At 48.6% G+C, this 24,974-nt stretch overlaps 1 protein-coding gene across 18 annotated transcripts in view; it reads left to right on the top strand.

Annotated features, from left to right (window-relative positions):
* Positions 1–24,974, top strand: part of TENM4 (teneurin transmembrane protein 4) — a 625,655-nt gene that overhangs the window by 486,664 nt on the left and 114,017 nt on the right. For all 18 annotated transcript variants that reach the window (XM_077926940.1, XM_028725942.2, XM_077926946.1 and 15 more), the window contains 3 exons: positions 144–338; positions 10,223–10,423; positions 23,140–23,325. In XM_077926940.1, coding sequence (XP_077783066.1) covers positions 144–338; positions 10,223–10,423; positions 23,140–23,325 — 582 coding nt within the window. The remainder of the gene's footprint in view (positions 1–143; positions 339–10,222; positions 10,424–23,139; positions 23,326–24,974) is intronic.

Below are 24,974 nucleotides of genomic sequence, written 5' to 3'. Positions count from 1 at the left end.
TTTAACCCATAGTGCCACCCGCGTCCCTTCTATCAGTAGGAGCAATGCTAATAAAACGCAAACCATTAAGTACCTGCAAAGTACCTGCGAACGAAGTTTTTAACTGCTGCCTTTCTTGTTGTTTCCTTTTCCCTGCTTCTCAGCATCTTGCCCGGTCTTATGCAGCGGCAACGGGCAGTACATGAAAGGGCGCTGCTTGTGCCACAGTGGGTGGAAAGGAGCCGAATGCGACGTCCCGACCAACCAGTGCATCGACGTCGCTTGCAACAGCCACGGGACCTGTATCATGGGCACCTGCATCTGCAACCCGGGGTACAAAGGAGAGAGCTGCGAGGAAGGTATTTGCAGGCATGGGCCAGTGGGTCTTATTTCCCCCCTTTGGTTTTCAGAACAAGAGAGAGGGGAGTCGTTCACAGGCGGACCAAGTCCTAGAGGCCGAGGCCGTTTCGGCCCCCCGCAATGTGTTTTTTGAGGAGGCCAAGACTTCGCACAAACCTTGAAGTGCCAACACCACTGTCTGAGGCTGGTTATCTTTCATTTTTGGTACAATAACTGGGTGAGAAAATCCCCATCACGTATAATGGGGAGCACCCTGGAGAGTCCTAGCAGCAGCATAATTAATTAATTAATTAATTAATTAATTAATTATACCCCGCCCATCTGGCTGGGTTTCCCCAGCCACTCTGGGCTGCTCCCAACAGAGTATTGAAAGCACAATCCAACATTTAAAACTTCCTTAAACAGGGCTGCCTTCAGATGTCTTCTAAAAGTCAGAAAGTTGTTTATTTCCTTGACATCTGATGGGAGGGCGTTCCACAAGGAAGGCGCCACTACCAAGAAGGCCCTCTGCCTAGTTCCCTGTAACCTCTCTTTTTGCAGCGAGGAAACCGCCAGAAGGCCCTCGGAGCTGGACACTCCTTCAGGTCTACCGGGCTGAGGCCGTTTAAGGCTTTCAAGGTCAGCACCAACACTTTGAATTGTGCTCGCAAACATATTGGGAGCCAATGTAGGTCTTTCAGGACTAGTGTTATGTGTTCTCGGTGGCCGCTCCCAGTCACATGCGAGGAGACCCTCCTCAGAGCCCGAAGAGGATCTTTTCGGGCTCTAGGGAGGGTCTCCTTACGAGCCAGAGACTTGCTGAGGCTGCTCAACTGAGGCAAAGGGAGCCTTCTTCCTTGCAGCTCAGCTCTGCCTCTCTGATACACATGTTCCAGCAGGAAGGACAGGACGGCTTTCCCGTGCATTAGCTGTTAGCCAGGAGGCCAAAGGGCCTCAGCACAGCCCCGCTGCACCTCTGGCTCACGAGGAGACTTTCTCTAAAGGATGTCCCCTTCAGGCTCCGTGGAGGGTCTTGTCGTGAGCCGGAGACGCAGCAGAGCTCTGCTGAGAGGTTACAGAACACCTGCACACACGCATCATTTTATTTGTATGCCCCCTGGTGTAAAAAACCCACAGCAATCTTCGCTTCTGTTTTGTAAGAAAGGGGTGAGGTTTTTTGTACACACATACACACACCCCAGTGTCCTCACACTAAGACTCTTAAACTGTTGTGCTTCGGTGCAGGTTTTGGGCTTCCAGTAGATGTCTGGATGGCCACTGTGAGGATGCCAGACTCTATAGGCCTTTGGTCTAATTCCTCTTCCATTTTTATGCAGCCCAGAGAAATAAGCCATTTGGACCCCTCAAAGGAGGGCGTTCCATAGCTTTCATTTCGAATCAGTGAATTAAATAGGAAGTGCTTGGACAATTACATATTACAATTTCTCTCTGTGCTCTTCAGTGCTTAATTCTGTGCCCGCTTACCTCAGAGTAAGTCCCATGGAACTGAGTGAGACTCACCTCTGAGGAGATACGACTCACTTCAGTTCCGTAGTATTATTAGTATTATTATTTATTGAATTTATATACCGCCCTATACCCAGAGGTCTCAGGGCAGTTCACAGAATACAGTGGTGCCTCGCAAGACGAAATTAATTCGTTCCGCGAGTTTTGTCGTCTGTGATTTTTTTCGTCTTGCGAAGCACGGTGTCGGGAAAGTTTTGGAAAAGCTTCAAAAATCACCAAAGTCTTTAAAAACCTCAAAAAAGGCTACCACACCGCGTGCTATGAGTTGCTCCTCGAAGTCAAGTCGCAACTGTATTAACGGTGTTAAGAAAAAGGAAACAAACTTGCAAGACGTTTCCGTCTTTCAAAGCAAGCCCATAGGGAAAATCGTCTTGCGAAGCAGCTCAAAAAACAAAAAACCCTTTCGTCTTGCGAGTTTTCCGTCTTGCGAGGCATTCGTCTTGCGAGGTACCACTGTAAAATCAAAATATAAAACCACAAAATACATAATCAAAATAAAAACAACCCAATACCCCCCCCCAAAAAAAAACCCCACCACATTTCAAAATGGAACCCTCTCCATGATGAATTTTCATTGCCATGACTTATTAGGCAGAACTTTACTGATTATTCCAATGGTTGCTGCTTTTAGATAATTATGATTCTGATTTTGTTCATGTCGGTTGCAGTTTTATTACAGCTCTATTCGGACAACTTCTTTTGCCTTTGCTTTGAAAGCCTCTTAGGGCTACAAAGTTGGACAGAGATTCTTAAATAAATAAATAAATAAAAGCCCAATATTATTTAATCGGATGGCAGCCCCGAATTAGAAGGGCAGGCACCAAATGGAACACATTTTCCTAGCAGCCTTTGTGTGGTTGGGAGCTTTCTCCTTTCCTACTTAGCATTTGTTTCCCATATGCAAGACAATATTTCGTAGTTCTGCCAAGAGGAAAGGAACATTAAAAAGAATCTATGAAATATGTTACTTAGGAAATCTGTGGGATTCCCCCCCCCCCCCCAATAAAAGTCGATTTCAAATATTTCACAAATATTATTTCTTTTCTTTAAAGGAGGGCCATCTGGTCTTGATCTCTTTTGGTTTGAAGTCTCAGTGCTTCTTCCTCCAATGTTTAAAATATGCCTTTTCTGATTAATGTTCTCTTAACTTTTCTCTCTTACACACAAACACACATTGTATTAAGCCTGTACAATACAGTAGAACCTCAGTTTTCGAGCGTCTCGGAAGCCGAACATTTCAGAAGCTGAATTGCTTCCATTTTCCAACGCGCCTCAGAAGTCAAACGGCTTCCACTGTGTGTTTTTCCATTTTCACCATTGAAATTGCTGACAGCCCTTTGCGAATTGGTTATTGAATGTTTTGGAAGTCAAACGGTCTTCTGGAACGGATTACGTTCAACAGCCGAGGTTCCACTGTATTATCAAAGCGCCTTTTTTATTTTACTTATTTATTTATTTATTAGATTTCTTTGCCGCCCTTCATCCGAGGATCACAGGGCGGTTTACAATATGAAAACACAAAAATACATACCATAATAACAAACAAAAACAATAGCTCTGGGCACACACACAGTTTAATAGGCCAAAGAGTGTTTAACTGGCCAAAGGCCTAGATACAGAGGAATGTTTTCGCTTGGTGCCTCGCAAGCCTCCCTGGGGAAAGCACCCCACAAATGGGGAGCCACCACAGAAAAGGCCCTGTTCTTGTGTTGCCATCTTCCAGACATTGCATGGAGAAGGCGCATGGAGAAGGGCGTCCAGTCATGATCACAGGGTCTGGGTTGGTTCATATCAGGGGAAGTGGTCCTTGAGTTATTGCGGTCCAGCCAGATCTCTCCTGCCTGTGTTTTGTTGAAATGAACAGTGCTAGTCTGCCTATTCTCCTGTACCTCTCCCATTTATCACAGCGGTGCGTGGTCATGTATGATCCTGGTTGCAGCTTTGCAAAACCTGGAGCACGTGCTCTTATCCAAGCTGTGTTTCCTCCCCGACTGTATCCAGCAGGTTCAATTCCCAATGCATTGTTATTGATTAATGTATTGATGGACTCCTAAAGACGTCGCAAGGCGGGGTGCAGCCATACCACTGAAATACTGTATTTTTCGCTCTATAGTACACACTTTTCCCCCTCCAAAAATTAAGGGGAAATGTGTGTGCGTCCTATAGAGCGAATGCAGGCTGCGCGGCTAAACCCAAAGCCAGAACAGGGAGACGGAGCACTGCGGAGCGCTCCGTCTCACTCTTCTAGCTTGGGGTTAGCTCCGCTACCCTGCGGAGGCTACGAAGGCTGTCCCCGCAGCCAAAACAGCGAGACGGAGCACTCCGAAGGTGTACGAAGGTGGGGGGAAGGCTGCAACGCTTCCCCCCACCACCAGCCCCACAAGCTCGGGGGGCAGCGGGAAGGCGGCGTGCCACCTCTGCGCTGCTCCCCAACCTGGTTTGGAGGCTGGCGGTGGGAGAAAGCAGCGCTTCCCCTCACCACCAGCCCCAAAGAGCAGGTCGAAAGGAACCCAAAGCCTCCGGAGCCCAGTGGGAACTCCCACTAGGCTCCCGAGACTTCGGGTGAACGCACCTTGAACGCACCGAACGCACCTTGTTTTAGAGGTTCTCCCCCTCCTATGGTCCGGTGCGTCCTATAGAGCGAAAAATACGGTAGTTTTGGAAACAGTACGAGAAAGCAAGATAGCAATACGAAGTGAGCTCCCAAGGCAGAGACTCCTTTTCACCCAACTGGAAAAAACTTGTCGAAGCAAGTGTGTTTGCAAATGTTTCTGAAGAGCACAGATAGCAGGCGCCTGCCTCAATGGGGACAGCGTTCCACAAAACTGGGGCAGCCACACTGAAAGCCCTGCTTTCAGTGAAGGTGGGCTTCTGGTATTTTGGGGACTTAAACTGTGTAGGTATTTCAGTTCAGCTGGTGCAATTGGGAGCACAGGAATGTTGGAAGCTGGCTTATCCCGAGTCAAACCTCTGGTCCATATAACTCAGTATTGTCTTCACTGACTGGCAGCGACTCTCCTAAGCTATCATAGAATTGCAGAGTTGGAAGGGACGCCAAGGGTCATCTAGTGCAGGAATCTCATACATGACCGACACATGGCTATCCAACCTCTGCTCAAAAACCTCCAAGGAAGGAGCATCCACAACTTCTCAAGGGAGGCCCTCTGACTGTCAGAAAGTTTTTCGTATGTTTAGACAGGACATTCCCAGCAATACCTGGAGATTCCTGAAACCTTCTCCATGCAAGGAAGATGCTCTGCCATTGTTCTATGGACTCTTCTACCTTTGAAGGTGACCCGGAAACTACAACCAATCCAGAATGCCGCAGCTAGACTGGTGACTGGGAGTGGCAGCCGAGACCATATAACACTGGTCCTGAAAGACCTACATTGGCTTCCAGTACGTTTCTGGGCACAATTCAAAAGTGTTGGTGCTGATCTTTAAAGCCCTAAACGGCCTTGGCCCAGGATACCTAAAGGAGCGTCTCCACCCTCATTGTTCAGCCCAGACACTGAGTTCCAGCTCCGAGGGCCTTATGGCGGTTCCCTCCCTGCAAGAAGTGAGGTTACAGGGAACCAGGCAGAGGGCCTTCTCGGTGGCGGCACCCACCCTGTGGAATGCCCTCCTGTCAGATGTCAAGGAGATAAACAACTACCTGACTTTTAGAAGGCATCTGAAGGCAGCCCTATTTAGGGAAGTTTCTAATGTTTTACCACTATTATTATTATTATTATTATTATTATTATTATTATTATTATTTCTCATGCAGTGCTTATCCTGAAGTCCAAATAAGAATAATACGAATACAGTGGTACCTTGGGTTAAGAACTTAATTCGTTCCGGAGGTCCATTTTTAACCTGAAACTTTTCTTAACCTGAAGCACCACTTTAGCTAATGGGGCCTCCCACTGCTGCCGCCACGCCGCCAGAGCAAAAGTTCTGTTGTCATCCTGAAGCAAAGTTCTTAACCCGAGGTACTATTTCTGAGTTAGTGGAGTCTGTAACCTGAAGAGTATGTAACCCGAGGTACCACTGTAATTTATTACTTACACCCTGCACATCTGGCTGGGTTTCCCCAGCCACTCTGGGCGGCTTCCAACAAGAGATTAAAAATACATTAAAACACCAGTCATAAAAAACTTCCTTAAACAAGAAACCCCTGGATCTCGCACATTGTTGAGCACCTCTGCTCCACTTGCTCAGTCAGTAGAGCATGAGACCCTTACATCTCAGGGTTGTGAGTTCGGGCCGCACATCGGGCAAAGAACCCTGCATTGCAGAGGGTTGGTATAGTTGCCCCCGGTGGTCCCTTCCAACTCTACAATTCCACTCTCATCATCAAAGAATGCTGTTTTAGCTTCAGCAACCTAATGCCACACTTGGCCAAGGAAGTTATTATTAATATCCTTTATTAGGCATAGCAAACCACACATTATCAAACAAACACTGTATACAAATTGTGCAAAATGCGAGCTCCACATAACAAGGTTTGTCCCAGTCAGATCTTTTACTCCAGAGAGAATCAATTTGCATAAATAATACAATACAACACTACCACATCACCGGTCAGTTAAGAACCACTCAATCTCTTTATAATGGCCCAGTCTTTCTACATGGACAGCACTCGAAAATTCAGCCACTGTTAAAGTAAGTTGATCATTCCTGTCCGAGAGCAGGTCCTGAACCGTTTGGTGGTATAGAATTGAGCCCATTGAGTTGTAAGGCCTCTAATAATTGCCAGAAAACAAGCCTCTAATAATTGCCAAGGAAGTTCTCTGGCGCCCACCCTGCAGAAATGAATGGGAGCCATGGAGAGCCTTCTGTCATTTTGGTGGAACTGACCCGGGAGATGTCCTTCCCCCCCAGTGGATCGGTGCCCCAGATCACAGCTTTAGCTGTTTGCACCTGGAACAGATCTCTAGAAAGAGGCTGGAAGCCTCCACTCACTCGCTTTCAGCGGAATTTGCTGAGCAGAACTTCCTGCGAAAACGAAAAAAGGAAAACCCACAACCATGCTATTCTTCTTCTTCAAGAAGGAAGAAGGAAGTGGGAAACGAAAAGGGAGCAAACGCACACACATTGAAGCTTTTGTTCACAAAGGAGGCAGCGAAACTCTCCAATCCAAGACCCCGTGCCACGGTGCCAAGACTCTGAAGCAATGCTGCCAGCAAGGGCAAGATTAAAGTAGCCATTGTACCGGGCGCCTTCTGAAAGGGCTCGTTTCAACATGAAAAATGGCCCTGGGATTATGATGAATGAGGTGTCCTGACATGCATGCAACCTCCCCCCCCCCCCCCCCGGTAATCCTGTGTTAACGCTGAGGTAGCAGAGCGCTCTTGCCGCCTGTGATGGAGACCCCTGTACCGCTCACCTCCTTCCCCCCATTGGCCTTCGGAGAGGATGATTAATTGCCTATCCCTTGCCCCTTGTCAGTTAGCCGGCAATCTTTGTTCCCCACAGTTGAACCATCTGCCGGGGCCGTAAGGTGCTGCCAGCTCGCTCTCCCTGTTCTCCCTTTCATGGCTGTTACTTCTGAGGAAGAAGACAGTCGGGGGGCTGAGAGAGGTCCCTGCATTCTAAGATTGGTGCCTTCGCTCTTGGAAGCTTTTAACAGCCCCAGAGATTTATAGGCCGGGTCTCCTCCTCCTGCCACTCTGGCGATGCAAAAAGAGTGTGAGTCTTCATGCCACAGAAATATATCCTCGCGCAGCTCAGGGAAAGGGCTGAGCAGCCAGCTCGGTGCCTAGGTAAAATGCAGGTGACTTTGTTTTCCAGCTGATGTAAATTAAGTCCAATATATATATATATATATATACACACACACACACACACACACACACACAATGGACGCTCAGGTTGCAAACGTGATCCATGTGGGATGCACGTTCGCAACCCGCAGCAGCGCGTCTGTGCACGCGTGAGTTGCGATTCGGTGCTTCTGTGCATGCGCAAAGCGCTAGTCAGCATTCTGCGCATGCGCGACCCCCAAAACCTGGAAGTAACCTGTTCCAGTACTTCCGGGTTTCGGCAGGTCTGTAACCCAAAAAAATGCAACCTGAAGCGTCTGTAACCCAAGGTATGACTGTGTGACACACACACACACACACACAGAGAGAGAGAGAGAGAGAGAGAGAGAGCTTCCAGATGACAGCAGTCACAAAATTAAAAGATGCCTGCTTCTTGGGAGAAAAGCAATGACAAACCTAGACAGCATCTTCAAAAGCAGAGACATCACCTTGCCGACAAAGGTCCGTCTAGTTAAAGCTATGGTTTCCACAGTAGTGATGTATGAAAGTGAGAGCTGGACCATAAAGAAGGCTGATCGCCGAAGAATGGATGCTTTTGAGTTATGGTGCTGGAGGAGACTCTTGAGAGCCCCATGGACTGCAAGAAGATCCAACCTATCCATTCTGAAGGAAATCAGCCCTGAGTGCTCACTGGAAGGACAGATCCTGAAGCTGAGGCTCCGATACTTTGGCCACCTCATGAGAAGAGAAGACTCCCTGGGAAAGGCCCTGATGTTGGGAAAGATGGAGGGCACAAGGAGAAGGGGATGACAGAGGACGAGATGGTTGGACAGTGTTCTTGAAGCTACCAGCATGAGTTTGACTAAACTGTGGGAGGCAGTGAAAGACAGGAGTGCCTGGAGTGCTCTGGTCCATGGCGTCACGAAGAGTCGGACACAACTAAACAACAGCAGCTTCCAGATCACGCCAAACAGGTGGTCTGTCTGGTAGCTTGATGCTAGCAGGAGAATCTGACAAAGGCGTTTGTCTGCTGGGATAGCTCAGCCAAGAGAGCATGAGGCTCTTAATCTCAGGGTCGTGGTTTCGAGCCCTACAAAGGATTTCTGCAGTGCAGGGGGTTGAAATAGACTCCAACTCTACAGTTCTATGATTCTATTATCTTTGTGCCATAGATACACATTTCGCTTTGCATAGCAGAGGAGGGTGGGTCCCTGCCCTACGGAGCTTGAAATCTATAGTTCAGCACATGGGAGGGTGTCGTTGAGTTGTAGAGCTGGGGGGGGGGCAGACCCAGAGGGTCATCTAGACCCACAGGAATCACATCTAAGAGGGAGGAAGTGAAGACAGGCGTCAGATATGGGAAACATAGTATGGCGGCGCCCATCCTTTGGAATTCACGTTCTCTTTCCAGCACCTATGGAAGACCTACCTGCCCTGACAAGCCTTTGAAGTGCAAATCTTTGCCCTGCTCTGCATTTGCATTGGGTTGGAAAACGGATTTTATATACAGAATTGTTTCACGTATGTTTCTGTTGCCGGTGCTTCTGCTGTTAAAGTGCTTAGCCGGTGCTTCTGCTGTTAAAGTGGTGTAGTGGTTAAGAGCGGTAGTCTCATAATCTGGGGAGCCGGGTTCGCTTCCCCGCTCCTCCACATGCAGCTGCTGGGTGACCTTGGGCCAGTCACACTTCTTTGAAGTCTCTCAGCCCCACTCACCTCACAGAGTGTTTGTTGTGGGGGAGAAAGGGAAAGGAGAATGTTAGCCGCTTTGAGACTCCTGAAGGGGAATGAAAGGCGGGATATCAAATCCAAACTCTTCTTCTTCTTCTTCTTAGCGATGTTTTGACAGGAAGCAAATCCGCAAACGGAATCGATCAATAGATACAGTGGTACCTCGGGTTAAGTACTTAATTCATTCCAGAGGTTCGTACTTAACCTGAAACAGTTCTTAACCTGAAGCACCACTTTAGCTAATGGGGCCTCCTGCTGCTGCCGTGCCGCCAGAGCACGATTTCTGTTCTCATCCTGAAGCAAAGTTCTTAACCTGAAGCACTATTTCTGGGTTAGCGGAGTCTGTAACCTGAAGCATATGTAACCTGAAGCGTATGTAACCCGAGGTACCACTGTATATTTATCTATAGCAGGGGTCAGCAAACTTTTTCAGCGGGGGCCGGTCCACTGTCCCTCAGACCTTGTGGGGGACTGGACTATATTGGGGGGGGGGGGGAATGAACGAATTCCTATGCCCCACAAATAACCTGAAGATGCATTTTAAACAAAAGGACACATTCTACTCATGTAAAAGCACACTGATTCCTGGACCGTCCGTGGGCTGGATTTAGATGGTGATTGGGCCAGATTTGGCCCCTGGGCCTTAGTTTGCCTACCCATGTTCTATAGCAAATTCTCACTTAGCCATGAAACTCACCTGGGTGCGACTTGGGGCCTGCCGTTCCCTCTCTCCCCTTGCCTACCTCGCAAGGTTGTTGTGAGGATGAGAAGGGGGAGGGCAGAGTACTTCGGCCACCTTGCTCTCCCTGGACGGGCATAAGCTGAACAAACAAATGAGGTCATGAATGCGAACCTACGCTTGTTTTTACATGTGCTTCTCTTTTCCTCTCTTCCTGCTGCAGTGGACTGCATGGACCCCACCTGCTCCGGTCGTGGCGTGTGTGTGAGAGGAGAATGCCACTGCTCCGTCGGATGGGGGGGAACCAACTGCGAGACCCCCAGAGCCACCTGCCTGGACCAGTGCTCCGGCCACGGCACGTTCGTGCCCGAAACCGGCCTGTGCAGCTGTGATCCCAGCTGGACTGGACACGACTGCGCCATTGGTAATTGCACCTGCGGCTTTTCCCCCATTTATTTATTTCAACAGTGTATGGTGGTGTTAGGGGAGGAGTGGGGTGGGGGACACATCCGGCTCCTTCTGGGGTCGTTTACCTGTCAATGTTTGGGGGGTGGGGAAGGTTCTGACCTCCTTTTTACTCCTTTGCCTAGCCCTCAGACCTTAGTTGGTACAAAGAGTCCTTAAGAAAGAATACTTTGCAGAATGCTGCTTTTATTCTTAAAAAGTCTTCTTCTCCAACCACGACCCACAGCTTTTACACACACCAAATTCAACCAGCTTTCTAGCATCCAAGCAACCCAACACTAACATTGACCACTCAATGAGAGCCAGTGTGGTGTAGTGGTTAAGAGCGGTGGACTCGTAATCTGGTGAACCGGGTTCGCATCCCTGCTCCTCCACATGCAGCTGCTGGGTGACCCTGGGCCAGTCACACTTCTCTGAAGTCTCTCAGCCCCACTCACCTCACAGAGTGTTTGTTGTGGGGGAGGAAGGGAAAGGAGAATGTTAGCCGCTTTGAGACTCCTTAGGGTAGTGATAAAGCGGGATATCAAATTCAAACTCCTCCTCCACTCTATATAAGGGTAAAGGTAAAGGTACCCCTGCCCGTACGGGCCAGTCTTGACAGACTAGGGTTGTGTGCCCATCTCACTCAAGAGGCCGGAGGCCAGCGCTGTCCGGAGACACTTCCAGGTCACGTGGCCAGCGTGACAAAGCTGCATCTGGCAAGCCAGCGCAGCACACGGAAATGCCGTTTACCTTCCCACCAGTAAGCGGTCCCTATTTATCTACTTGCACCCGGGGGTGCTTTTGAACTGCTAGGTTGGCAGACGCTGGGACCGAGCAACGGGAGCGCACCCCGCCACAGGGATTCGAACCGCCGACCTTTCGATCGGCAAGCCCTAGGCACTGAGGCTTTTACCCACAGCGCCACCCGCGTCCCGCTCCACTCTATATATACAGGTACAATTTGGTGAAAGGTTGCATGAGTCATTGTAGGCCTCTGACTCATTCTGACTTAGTTATTTTAGCATTAAAGAAACAGCGGCCAATTTTTACCCATGACATTGCCCACCGTCGGTCCTCCTTTCTCACCTGTGGCTCCTAGAAGCTGCCAGCCTGTGACAGCAGCCACACTCTGAGATACGGTTCTGACTGGCCGGCTAAACCAGGTGAAGGTAGCCAATGGGGCTCAAACCCTTCGTGAGTTAGGGACTTTCTCTGCATGCAAAGACAGGCTCTGATGGATTGAGCGGATGAGACCAGTATTGGGACCAATGGTCAAGAAGGCTGTTTCTGCACATGCCGTAGAGCAGCCTTTCTCAACCTGTGGTTCCCCAGATGTTGTTGAACTACAACTCCCATCACCCCTAGCTAGCAAGGCCAGAGCTCAGGGATGATGGGAGTTGTAGTCCAAAAACGTCTGAGGACCCACAGGTTGAGAACCGCTGCTGTAGAGGGACGTGAGGGGCAGATGGGGCTCATCCACCTGGGAAGGTTGCCCATCGAGGAGAGGGAAAACTCTGGTCCTAAACCTCCACTGCCTTGTGGGATATCTTCAGGAGAAGAAAAGTCTATGGAGGTGAAACCAGAGTCCCTAAGATGTTTGGAATTATTATTATTATTATTATTATTATTATTATTATTATTATTATTAGTACCCCGCCCATGTGGCTGGGGTTCCCCAGCCACTCTGGACGGCTTCCAACAAAGATTAAAAATACATTTAAAAACTGCTCTTCTAAATAATCCTTTTTGTAGAATCGGGTATACCCCGCCCATCTGGCTGGGTTTCCCCAGCCACTCTGGGCGACTCCCAACAGAATATTGAAAACACGATAAAACATCAAACATTAAAACGTCCCTAAGCAGGACTGCCTTCAGATGTCTTCTAAATGTCAGGCAGTAGTTTATCTCTTTGACATCTGATGGGAGGGCATTCCACAGGGCAGGTGCCACTACCAAGAAGGCCCTCTGCCTAGTTCCCTGTAGCTTTGCTTATCACAGTGAGGGAACCACCAGAAGGTCCTCAGTGTCCGGGCAGAATGTTGGGGGTGGAGATGCTCCTTCAGGTATACTGGGCCGAGGCTGCTTAGGGCTTGAAAGGTCAGCACCAACACTTTGAATTGTGCTCTGAAACGTACTGGGAGCCAATGTAGGTCTTTCAAGACCAGTGTTATGTGATCTCGGTGGCTGCCTCCAGTCACCAGCCTAGCTGCTGCATTCTGGATTAGCTGTAGTTTCCAGGTCACCTTCAAAGGTAGCCCCACGTAGAGCCTTCCGGCAACTTCTGCTTTCCTCTGGACCACGTCAGCAAAGCCGAGGGTGGGGGTCTTGTCTTCTGGGCAGCCCAGGACTTCAATTCGCACTGTCCAGGCTTGCACCCCGGGGAGGTCACTTCGGTGCTACTAACACAGTGTTTGACTTCACCCCCAGAGGCGCACTCCATTGTCTCTGGAGACAAGACGGATGTCAACAATATACCGCTTAGCTGCAGTAGTCTCTAAGCACCTGCACCCATAACTCTCCTTGCTCCCTGTTGTACATATAGGCCCATATGGGGACGGGGGAGGTGGGGTGGGGGAGCTTGGCCTGTCTCAGGAGTACAGCCACGGTTGGCGTGCAAATCCATCTTTCGCAGCCGAGGCCGAGATAGACTTGAGAGGTCTGGGTAACAAATGGGTGTTTACAAACCACCTTGGCAGAGATTTCTTGCCACCAGGCATGAAACAATAATAACTTTCTGAACATAGGAAACAGCTCTGTGAGGGATAGAGTCGTGGAGCCGAAGGTTGGGTGTAATACTGAGCTGCCTGACAAAAAGGGACTTGAGGTGCATTCTACAAACGCAGAAAGGGGAAAGGTTATGTTTTGCTATGCGGCCCCTGGAGGGAGTTGTTTCCCGTGGGACTGAGGTGGGAGCGGGGCTGGGGAGGGGAGTTATACGCAGAAATAACGGAAGAGGGTAGTCTGCCGTATTAAACCAGTCCTCAAATTGTAGTTGCCTCTCATTTTCTTCAGGAATTATAGTTAATGGCTTTGGGGTCTTCTTCTTTTTTAAAATGTTAAGCTGTTGTTGTTGGTAGTGGTTGGAAGGCATAATCATATCTCCCTCATCTCTGGAGACCCTTAAAGAATGGAATGGCAGGATTTAAGCTTATGGGGTCTGTGTTCTTTACTAAGATCAGCCACCTGGAAATGGTGGTCTTTGCAGACAGGCGACCTCAGTTAAAGTTAAGGAGCCCAGGAGTATGGTTTCAGTGCCGGAAGAGTACTCGCACGCCTTCCACACAAAACAGAAATCTGCTCCTCGTCTTTTCCTGCCCTCCCCAAAACTCTTCTTTTAATCCTAATTTAGCACGCAAAGAAAAGCCTTTTTTCGTTGCGAGCAATAGCCAGAAATCCTTGCTGTTTCTACGCTTGCTGCTTGCGTTCCACTCGGAAATCTGCCAATAGATCCCAGTCTTTTTGTTCTGCACTGTTGCTGTAGGAGACCAATAGGGGAGAGACATGTTCTGTTGCAGCTGGGGCAGAGGAAGGCGTCCGGTTGTGCTGCTGCAGATGCACCGTGGCGTTTCTTCTGTCTGAGCTCCTCCCAGCGGCCGTTCCTCCTCTGGTCACTGCTGTGGACCACCCCTTAGGTCACCAGCTCTTGGTTGCAGCTCTTGCAACCTAACTCTTTATTTTGGGTTGCTGTTGGACACATCTGATGGGTGCTTTAGCTGAGATTCCTGCATTGCAGGGGGTGGTACTAGGTGACATATGGGGTCTCTTCCAACTCTACAATTCTATGATTCCACGATTCTAAGCGGCCAGCTAAGGTCATTGTCGCACAAAGAAACTTGCTGACCAGTCCAGCAACCTCCTCCATTAGTTTTCGGTCCTCACTGGGAACAGGAAACCCCAAACTGGAAGGGGGTTAGGGCAGGGGTCAGCAAACCTACCGCGCCTCGGACTGGTGTCTCCAGCGCCGATCGCACAGCGGGCCAGAGGTTAGGGGAGCGCATGCCCATACACGTGCGCACACACTATTTCGGACACACTTCCGGGTCGGAGGAGCACCGGAAATAGCTTGTGCGCATGTGCACAGGCCTCCTCCAACCCGGATATGCACCGGAAATAACACTTGCGCATGCGCCCAACACTTTCCGGTGCTCCTCCGACTCGGAAGTGGGCAGCCGCGCAGCACAGCGCCGGTAAGAGCGGGTGGCGGCAGTGGGCGGCTGGGGTCGCTGCGGGCCAGATAAACGAGTCTCTGGGGCCTTATCGGGCCCGCGGGCCTTCGTTTGGGGACCCCTGGCTTAGGGCATCATCCAGACAGACCCCCCTCCCTGTTTAGGTACCAAGGTGTTTCATAAGGCCAACATGGAGCTGGGGTTTTTTTTTTGGGGGGGATAACATCACAGAGGAACAGAGTGTTACCGACAGCCGTTGGCGTCCAAATTTTCATAGGTTCACCACCACCACCCACTTGTTCAAAAATTTCGGAAATAACCCAAGTGGTGCCTAAAAGAGAGGTACTGATTCATCACCCAGGGATCATTCAAAGATAAGGGATAATTTATTGTGGCTTTGCTGTCCTTATGTAGTCCGAATGACTGGCGTTGTGGCTTCACACGGGTTTATCCTTGAGCTACAGCGTGAGAACTGAAAGTGAGCAGTCTATCAGGGAGGGTGTTTGTTTGTTTGCTTGCTTGCTTGCTTGCTTGCTTGCTTGCTTGCTTGCTTGCTTGCTTTAATTGCAACACAGTAGGAAAATCACACCCTTCCAATTCTGATAAAAAAACTGAGAGTACCAGTGGGGTGGGGATGCTGCTGCTTAATTAAGCTCACTTGAAACCAGAAAATCCAACTTAAGACAGTTTGTAATTATTAAATTTTCTAATAACGTTTTGAAGGTCAGTGGAACGGTTCCAGTTTTTAAGCAGCTCTGGGCAATTTTTACCTGATCTTCTGTCTTAGCATTAAATCCACATTTATTAAAGGATTTAGCACGGGTAACAGAAGTGGCTATCTCTCTCTCTTTTTGTTTCCCTTGCATACAAATGTAATCTCCACCCCCACCCCCTTCCAACAACCATCTTGCAAACCAGTAAGCGCCATGAGTGGAAGATTTTTTTGGGTGACAAATGTATGATCTTTCTCTTAATAGAAAAAAGAGTGTGGGTGGCTGGGTGGGTGTTTGAAAAGTGAGGTGGATGCTAGTATCATTACTTATCCCTCCTTACTCCACTTTGAATTGGGCATAGGTAAAGGTAAAGGGACCCCTGACCATTAGGTCCAGTCATGGCCGACTCTGGGGTTGCGGCGCTCATCTTGCTTTATTGGCCGAGGGAGCCGGCGTACAGCTTCCAGGTCATGTGGCCAGCATGACTAAGCCGCTTCTGGTGAACCAGACCAGCGCACGGATAGGTTACCTTCCCGCCTGAGTGGTACCTATTTATCTACTTGCACTTTGACGTGCTTTCGAACTGCTAGGTTGGCAGGAGCAGGAACCAAGCAACAGGAGCCGACCTTCTGATCGGCAAGTCCTAGGCTCTATGGTTTAACCCACAGAGCCACCCGCGTCCCATTGGACATAGACTGCAACAAAAGAATGAATGAGGGCCTTCCCCCACTTTTGAGGTTACCTGTAGGAACACTCAGTCCTAAACTAAGCATGGTCAGTGAGTTTCGTTTTTCAAGAATGACCAGACTCTTCTGGAAGGTGGAACTGGAAATGGCTGTCTCTGCTCGCCTGGGAGCTGTTTGAATTCACCCCAGGCAACCTGGCAAGTAGCTAACCACAAGCCTATAGTATCTCCGGAGTTGCATTGTCGTTTTTTTTGTGGTTGTTTTAATTTATTTAATCATTTTTTCAATACAAACAACAACTGCAAAAGACACACACAACAAAAACCATAATAACACTGATAACACAATTTGACAATTCAGATTTGAATGCAGTGGTACCTCGGGTTAAGTACTTAATTTGTTCCGGAGGTCCGTTCTTAACCTGAAACTGTTCTTAACCTGAAGCACCACTTTAGCTAATGGGGCCTCCTGTTGCTGCCGCACCACCGGAGCACGATTTCTGTTCTCATCCTGAAGCAAACTTCTTAACCCGAGGTACTATTTCTGGGTCAGCGGAGTCTGTAACCTGAAGCATATGTAACCTGAAGCGTATGTAACCCAAGGTACCACTGTACACTGATACACCTATGACTACACCTTTTTAACAATATTTCCCCACCTCTCTCTTCTCCCCCACTTCCCACCACTATCCGCCTTATCACTTAAACATTCCTTCCAGATTTCTTCATGTTTATCCATTCTTAATTTGCGTTGACATGCAATTCGTTCGTATGTAGCTAATCTGCCCATATTATCAATCCATGCGCTCAATGGAATCTTTTTATGGAGTTGCATTGTTGAGACTTGTGAGACTTGTCTTTCCTCTGTAGTGTTATACCAACCTGGTTCCCTCCAGATATTTTATACTACAGATCAAGATTTCTGCATTGCAGGGGGTTAGACTAGATGGCCCTTGTGGATCCCTTCCAAATCTAGGATTCTGCAGCTTTCTTCAGCCCCAGCATAGCTGTCAACTTACAGATTTGAAAATAAGGGACCAGCAGCCTCGAAAATAAGGGATCAGCAGCCAAAATAAGGGATCAACAATTACTTTGATAAAATACATATTTTGTTGCGTGCAAATGGCTTTAGATACATATTAGGTCCATAAATTACCATATAGCATATATTCAACACAAAAAAACAGCAACAATTTGTTGTTCACAAAGCAAGCTGGACATAGAAAGGGCCCCATTACCTTCAGTAGCTTATTTAAGAGACATCATCAATAAGGGACAGCAGCGGGACATGGCGCTGGAATAAGGGACTGTACCGCCAAATAAGGGACGCTTGGCAGCTATGAGCCCCAGCCATCATGGCTAACCACCACGGATGATGGGACTTTGTAGCCTAAGACTTCTGGAGAGCAGCAGTTGAGGAAGGCCTGTGTTACACACTCAATTGCTGCGCGTTTGCAAATTCTCCCGTTTCTAGCAAGCCCTGAGAACGCACCCCTGGGTGTTGGGCTTTTGTTATGCTGGGAAAGAAGGAACAGGACATTTGCTGGGATCAAAGGTTTGGGCAGGAAGCAAGCAGCAAGCATCTTAAACCCTCTCACATGTTTCGTGAGCCAATCCCCTCTCCCTCCCCCAGAAAACGGGCCTGTCTCAAGCCAGGAACAATTCATTACTTTGTGGAAGCAGATTTTCTTCAGCCAAGAGGGATTGCTTCCAACGGACAAGAAGTGCACTCTCAAGCCAGGCGTTCGCTATTTTTATTTAGTAAGTTTTGCAGTGTTTTGCGGGAAGCACATGCAATGCATGCCCTCTCTCTCCTCCGGTGGCGCAGAAAACTGTGCACAGCTCATTCTGAGCACTCGCTTGCTACAAACGGGAACACACGCTCTATATATCAGTTGATGAATTGCATGTGGATGAAATCCTACCCTTTCCAGGTTCTTCATCTCCAGGCCGCTAAATTGTGAGCTTAGTATCTGATACTAGCAACGTGCTTTAAAACGAAAAAGAAATTTTGGCCGTCAACAGATGAGCTTCACTGGGACCCAGGTTGTTTGCTTCATCTTATCACCTTTCCGTTTGTTAATTTATTTATTAAATTCGTATGCCGCCCTTCCTTCATAGATCTCTGGAAGGGTAACAGCATAAAATACAAGATAAAAAGAAAAAGCACATAATAAAAACGAGGAGGGGAGACCCGATAACACACCTCCAGCCACCCCCTCCCACAGACACATTTAAAAGGGCCATAAGATGTTAATTAGCCAAATTAGTTAAAGAGGAACATTTTCACCTGGTGCCTAAAGGTGTATAATGTGCCAGGCAAGCCTTCCCGGGGAGAGCATTCCATAAACAGGGAGCCACCACAGAGAAGGCCCTGTTCTTGTGTTGCCACCCTCAGGTCCTTTATGTGCAATAAATAAATGAAATGAAATAATTGCATCAGTAAAGTCACATGGGAGAAGCTTGGTTTCTGTACAGCAACAACTGTGTGTGTGTGTGTGTGTGTGTGTGTGTGTGTGTGTGTGTGTGTGTGCTTGTGTGCCTTTACTTGTACCATGAGCAGAAAGAGAGAGTGTCTTCTATGCCATGGGAAACTAGGCAACTAGGAAACTAAGCAACTAGGCAAACTAAGGCCCGCGGGCCGGATCCGGCCCAATCGCCTTCTTAATCCGGCCTGCGGATGGTCTGGGAATCAGCGTGTTTTTACATGAGTAGAAGGTGTCCTTTTATTTAAAATGCATCTCTGGGTTATTTGTGGGGCATAGGAATTCGTTCATTTTTAAAAAAATATATATATAGTCCAGCCCCCAACAAGGTCTGAGGGACAGTGGACTGGCCCCGTGCTGAAAAAGCTTGCTGACCCCTGTTATGCCTTCTGCAGACATAACAATTTCCCTTAACATTTTAACTCTCCCTGTCTGAAGAGGGACCTGTAGGCAACTCCAAAGTCAAAATTAACCCTGAAAGTCTTAAGGAGGAGAGCTCTCCGGCCTTAAAAACTGTCTCAGGCCCCCCTCCTGCACGAGACTTTCTGAGCAACAGGGCGAATGAATCGGTGTGTGAGGCAAAAACAGCGGGAGCGCACTGAGCACCTCACGATGGCGCAGGGAGCAGCCTGAGCTGTTCTCACAAACGGTGAAAAGAGATTATAGATGAAAGGAAATATTTCACCATCAAGTTTTTTTTGCGGTGGAGGGAAACATTTGGTGTGAAAATATTTGTTATTGGGGAAAAGGCTTTGATGCCCGCGGAGAGTCTGTTAGATCTGCTCAGAAAGGCAGAGTCGGCGTAACGCAGCTGCCCTCACTGGCTCGCGGTGCTGTAATCAGAGTATTTAAAGCCTCCTTTTTCCTCCTCAGCTTTCATCCCATTTGCTTCCGAGTCTCAGATTTTGTATAATCTCGTTTTTCATTGCACCCCCCAAACCCCCCTATTTTATTACTATTCTTTTTAATTTAGGCTGCGCATATGACTCAGATACCTCTATGTTGAGGGCAGCAGGGGGACCAGAGACCGCAGTTAGGCAGCTTGGACCAAACAGCGATGTCGTAATTCATTGTCATCCCATAAAAATTGGGCATGATGTAGACAGAGACAGCCTTATCCTTGTACAAGTTGCTTTGCAGCATCGAACAAATAAAAAAAAGAAGGGTCCCTTCGCCATTTAAGTTACAGTCTAAATTAGTGGTTTCTAAAGTTGGTGGTACGGGACACGGGTGGCACTGTGGGTTAAACCACAGAGCCTAGGACTTGCCGATCAGAAGGTCGGAGGTTCGAATCCCCGCGACGGGGTGAGCTCTCGTTGCTCGGTCCCTGCTCCTGCCCACCTAGCAGTTCGAAAGCACGTCAAAGTGCAAGTAGATAAATAGGTACAGCTCCGGCAGGAAGGTAAACGGCGTTTCTATGCGCTGCTCTGGTTCGCCAGAAGTGGCTTAGTCATGCTGGCCACATGACCCGGAGGTTGTACGCCGGCTCCCTCGGCCAATAAAGCGAGATGAGTGCCACAACCCCAGAGTCATCTGCGACTGGACCTAACAGTCAGGGGTCCCTTTACCTTTACCCTTCTGCCCGGTTGCTAGGTCAAGTGACTGAGCGGAAAGGAGTTTGGAGTAGGGGTAAATCTCCCCCCCCCACCGCCCTGTCCCACCTCTGCCCTCAATCCAGGATGATTTTCCCCCCTTAACTTACCCTGGCCTTGGCTGAGCCCGCTGGGGTGAGGGTCTATAGCCCGCTGAGCCCACCAGGGAGCATCTCTCTCAAGTATAAAATGCAAGATGATCTTAAAAGGCAAGTTTCCAAAATGCAGCTTGAGAAACGAAACAAAAAAACACAACATTTCTTTCTTAGTTGTCTAGACCCCAAAGGGCAAAACACAATCAGTCTGACTAGGGATGGCTTATGCTTTCTGTAGAGGGGAGGATGCCAGACAGCCGTCAGCCTTCCTTCCTGAAAAATATCTCTCATAAAGCCTCCCCAAATTTGGTAAATATGTTCTCTTAAGGAACAGGAAGGAAATCTTTCGAGGATTTCCCCTTCAATTTCACCAAGTTGCCAAGAATAATAGGCAGAGTCATCGGGAAGTTTATCCCGCTAACCACAAGCGGGCTCGTTCTGGAAAACAGCCCCCAAGGAAGATAACCATGTGTGTTAATTGCCATATGATGTATTTTGTATTCTCCCTTTCCTTTTATTTACACAGGCTTTAAGCAACCTGTTAAATTCTCTCTCCTCTAGACTGGCAAAACCTCTCAGCGCATGCTGCCTTGTGGCGAGCGCCCACAGGTTAGCAAAATGCCCCCACCTGAATGAGCCTTGAGCAGTTCACATCCACAAGCACCTTCTTCTTCTTCTTCTTCTTCTTCTTCTTCTTCTTCTTCTTCTTCTTCTTCTTCTTCTTCTTCTTCTCCTCCTCCTCCTCCTCCTTTGGTGATCCCTCGTAGCCGAGTAAGATTGTCTTCCATAAACACGGTTTTAACAATGAGTCCGTAAGTGACTGTGGAGGCCAATTCTTGATCCATTCGTCCTTCCACAGTGGGGACATTGGTTTCTGGGCGGGAGTTGATCACGATGTGGATTTGCCAAGCGTGCCTTCCTCTTAGCACGTTTCTCCCTTGCGTCCTGAGTTCGAGCGTCTTCAAAGCCCATGACACCTTTGGTAAAGGCTGTTCTCCAACTGGAGTGCTCGCAGGCCAGTGTTTCCCAGTTGTCAGTGTTTATACTACATTTTTTTAGATTTGCCTTGAGAGAGTCTTGAAGCCTCTTTTGTTGACCACCAGCATTACACTTTCCATTTTTAAGTTCGGAATAGAGTAGTTGCTCTGGAAGATGATCATCAGGCGTCTGCACAACATGACCAATCCAACAAAGTTGATGTCGAAGAATCATTGCTTCGACACTGGTGATCTTTGCTTCTTCCAGTACACTGGCATTAGTTCACCTGTCTTCCCAGGTGATGTGTAGCTTGGCTGGGGAACCTCTGTGTTTACATAGCAATGACTCCACAGACCAATGGGCCAATGCTGCTCAAGGCAGCTTTGTAGGCTGATGGGACAAACTGCAGTTCGTTCAGGTTCCTGGGACTTGTAGCTCCCTATAGGGGTGAACTGCAGTTCCCAGTAGTGTCTACACTGACAGCAGCTCTCCAGGGCTTCAGGCAGGGACTGTCTCCCAGCCCCACTCAGAGATGCCTGCAGGAACTGATCCCGGGACCTTCTGCTTTTCTCCTATGGCGTTTCCTGCCGCAGTGTTGCTGTTCTCATTTATTGTTATTGCTGCTGCCGCCGCCTATTATATTTCCAGGGATGGTTATATAAGGCTGAATTTCAGCCAGGTGTAATGTTAGCACAGGCTGAGAGAGGTTGGGCGCGATTTCCGCACTCCTGCAGGCAGTGACCTGAAGCAAATGTCTTGTATAACGTAACGCCAGACCCCTCTTCTTTCCCAGCTATTCTCTGGGGGATTAGCCTTACATTTAATGTAGCAAGATGCACAAAAGGAGAGCTTTCTGGGTACCAGTCCATCTTGCAGCGAAAGGGCTGGATGAAGTGAATCGCAAGGCCACAGCGTATTTTTATTAACGGTAGCGCTTGGGGTTGTGGGTATCAACCTCAGAAATGGGGGCGGGGACCAAATTCCTTGCCCAGCAGATTCCTTAACCTGCACTTTCTGCCACGTTTCAAAGTCGTGCAAGACATTGGAGAGAAAATGAAACATCCTTTGCGAAGGTTAGCAACATCTGAGAATAAAAATGTTATGTACTGAGTTGAATAGGATTCAGAATGCAGCAGTCTGATTGGTCCTGGAACAATAGGATTCAGAATGCAGCAGTCTGATTGGTCCTAGAACAATAGGATCCAGAATGCAGCAGTCTGATTGGTCCGCAGGAGCCACCCAATCCAACTCCGGGTGGAAGTGAATCCGCAACCTGATTGGCCTACAGGAGAATCCCAGAATTAGGCAATTACGTGGGGCCAATTGTGTAAATAATGTATATCAGCAGACATTTCGGGGGAACTTCCATTCCTCACTACTCTCAGCTGAATAAAGAGCATGAAATCCACACTCGACTCCGAGTATATTTCAAAAAACGTGAGGCTTTTGCAGGCTCCTGGCCTCGTAACCAAAGAGCTAACAAGCTGCAAATAAATACTTTGCCCAGGACACTTAACTTTATTTTCGGCCGACTAAGGGGCTCGTTGTTTTCACACTTAAGCAGTTTTTAATTAAAAAGCGGCTTTTGTTCCTTTGCTGTGGCAGAGCCTCCTCTGCCACACACACTGCTTCTGGATTTGCCCTCCTCCACTCAAACGCCACGGGAGCCGTGATAGCACTCAAAAGTAAACAGGAGATTCATTTGGCTACGGCCCTCGCTAGATTCATGTCCATCTCCTCTGTTTTGTAATCTGCTTATTAGATTCTTATTGTCGGAAAGGATTACCATTATGAGCTGCAGGAATTCCTTACTTTTCCCCCGCCGGCAAGGTAGCAGAGTGTGTCTTCTTCCTTGCTTTCTTCCACCTCGCCCACCCGAACACTAAAATTCTGACTTTCTCTCCCTTTCCCCCCCTTCCACCCAACCCTCCCCTCCGCCCGCCACCCCGGGCCTCCTCCCCTTTCTTCTCTTCCGCAGAGATTTGCGCCGCGGACTGCGGAGGGCACGGCGTCTGCGTCGGAGGCACCTGCCGCTGCGAGGAAGGCTGGATGGGCGCCGCCTGCGACCAGCGATCGTGTCACCCACGTTGCAACGAGCACGGGACGTGCCGGGACGGCAAGTGCGAATGCAGCCCGGGCTGGAACGGAGAGCACTGCACCATTGGTAGGGGTAGGGGGAGAGCGCTTTCGACTACGGGGGAAACCCACGCGGAAAGGGGTAATCGGTGGGGTGGTGGGGCAGAAGGAGGGGTGGAGGAACTGGGTGAAAGGAGCATGCTTAATCGAACTGCCGCGACATTCCCCGCAGCATGCACACCCCCTTCCTTCTGTTCCTGGATTTCCATGTTCCAGTGTCATACATTCCCATGTGCGGCGCTCCCCATCCCGCAGCCCCCGACCAATGTCCTTTGACGCTTTGCCCATGCTCAAGCCAGGGCCGTGCACAGTCTCCAGCTACTCCACACAAGCCCAGAAAGGGGACACAGGGTGGTTGGTACACACACACAGCCCAGCACCCCCAAGAGTCTCCTCTGAAGGTAAAGCTTCAGAGTGCATAGTAATTATTTAATCATACATACATACAGTGGTACCTCTGGTTACAAACTTAATTTGTTCCGGAGGTCCGTTCTTAGCCTGAAACCGTTCTTAACCTGAGGTACCACTTTAGCTAATGGGGCCGCCCACTGCCAGCACACCACCGGCGTACGATTTCTGTTCTCATCCTGAGGTAAAGTTCTTAACCCGAGGTACTACTTCCGGGTTAGCGGAGTCTGTAACCCAAAGTGTTTGTAACCTGAGGTGTTTGTAACCCTAGGTACCACTGTACGTACATACATACATACATACATACATACCCCGCCCATCTGGCTGAGTTTCCCCAGCCATTCTGGACGGCTCCCAACAGGATAATAATAATAATAATAATAATAATAATAATAATAATAATAATGTGATAAAACATCAAACATTAAAAACTTCCCTAAACAAAAGTGAGCAGAAATGTTATAGCAGCCTAGATACGGGGAGCCTTGAATTTCCAGGGGAATTGTTTCCCATTATAGGGAAAGTACAGTAAATTATCCAAAATGGGGAAATAGTTGCTCCCCCCTCCATAATGCATCTAAATTGCAAGATTCAGGTTTTTCCCCCTAACTGAATTGAGGGATCCATGCTGACATGGTGGGTTGGGGTTCCACCCCCCTTCTTTTAGCCCCAGATTTCCTGGGGACTTCCCCCTCTTCCTTTCTCTCAGGAGAACAAGTCAAGAAACAAAAGTGCCTCATCTAAACATTGCTGACAGCTTACCGCCAAAGCCTGAAATTTACCAATAAGTGGAACAGAGGGAGCCACGAAAGTGCTTCGTTTTCAAATTTAAAACCCCCAAGACTTGTTCTTTTCCTGTTTCACTCCACCGGCTTGTTGAGAACACTTCTTCCATTGAGTATTCATTGAGTTAGAGGGACGCGGATGGCACGGTGGTCTAAACCACTGAGCCTCTTGGGCTTGCTGATCAGAAGGTTGGCAGTTCAAATCCCCACAACAGAGTGAGCTCCCATTGCTCTGTCCCAGCTCCTGCCAACCTAACAGTTCGAAAGCATAACACTGCAAGTAGATCAATCGGTACCACTGTGGTGGGATGATAAACAACGTTTCCATGCACTCTGGTTTCCGTCACAGTGTTCCATTGAGCCAGAAGCAGTTTAGTCCTGCTGGCCACATGACCCGGAAAGCTATCTGTGGACAAATGCTGGTTCCCTCGATCTGAAAGCGAGATGAGCGCTGCAACCACATAGTCACCTTTGACTGGACTTA

The sequence above is a fragment of the Podarcis muralis genome, chromosome 4 (genome assembly GCF_964188315.1).
Source record: "Podarcis muralis chromosome 4, rPodMur119.hap1.1, whole genome shotgun sequence".
NCBI classification, from domain to species: domain Eukaryota; kingdom Metazoa; phylum Chordata; class Lepidosauria; order Squamata; family Lacertidae; genus Podarcis; species Podarcis muralis.
This window is presented reverse-complemented; position numbering and strand designations above follow the sequence as displayed.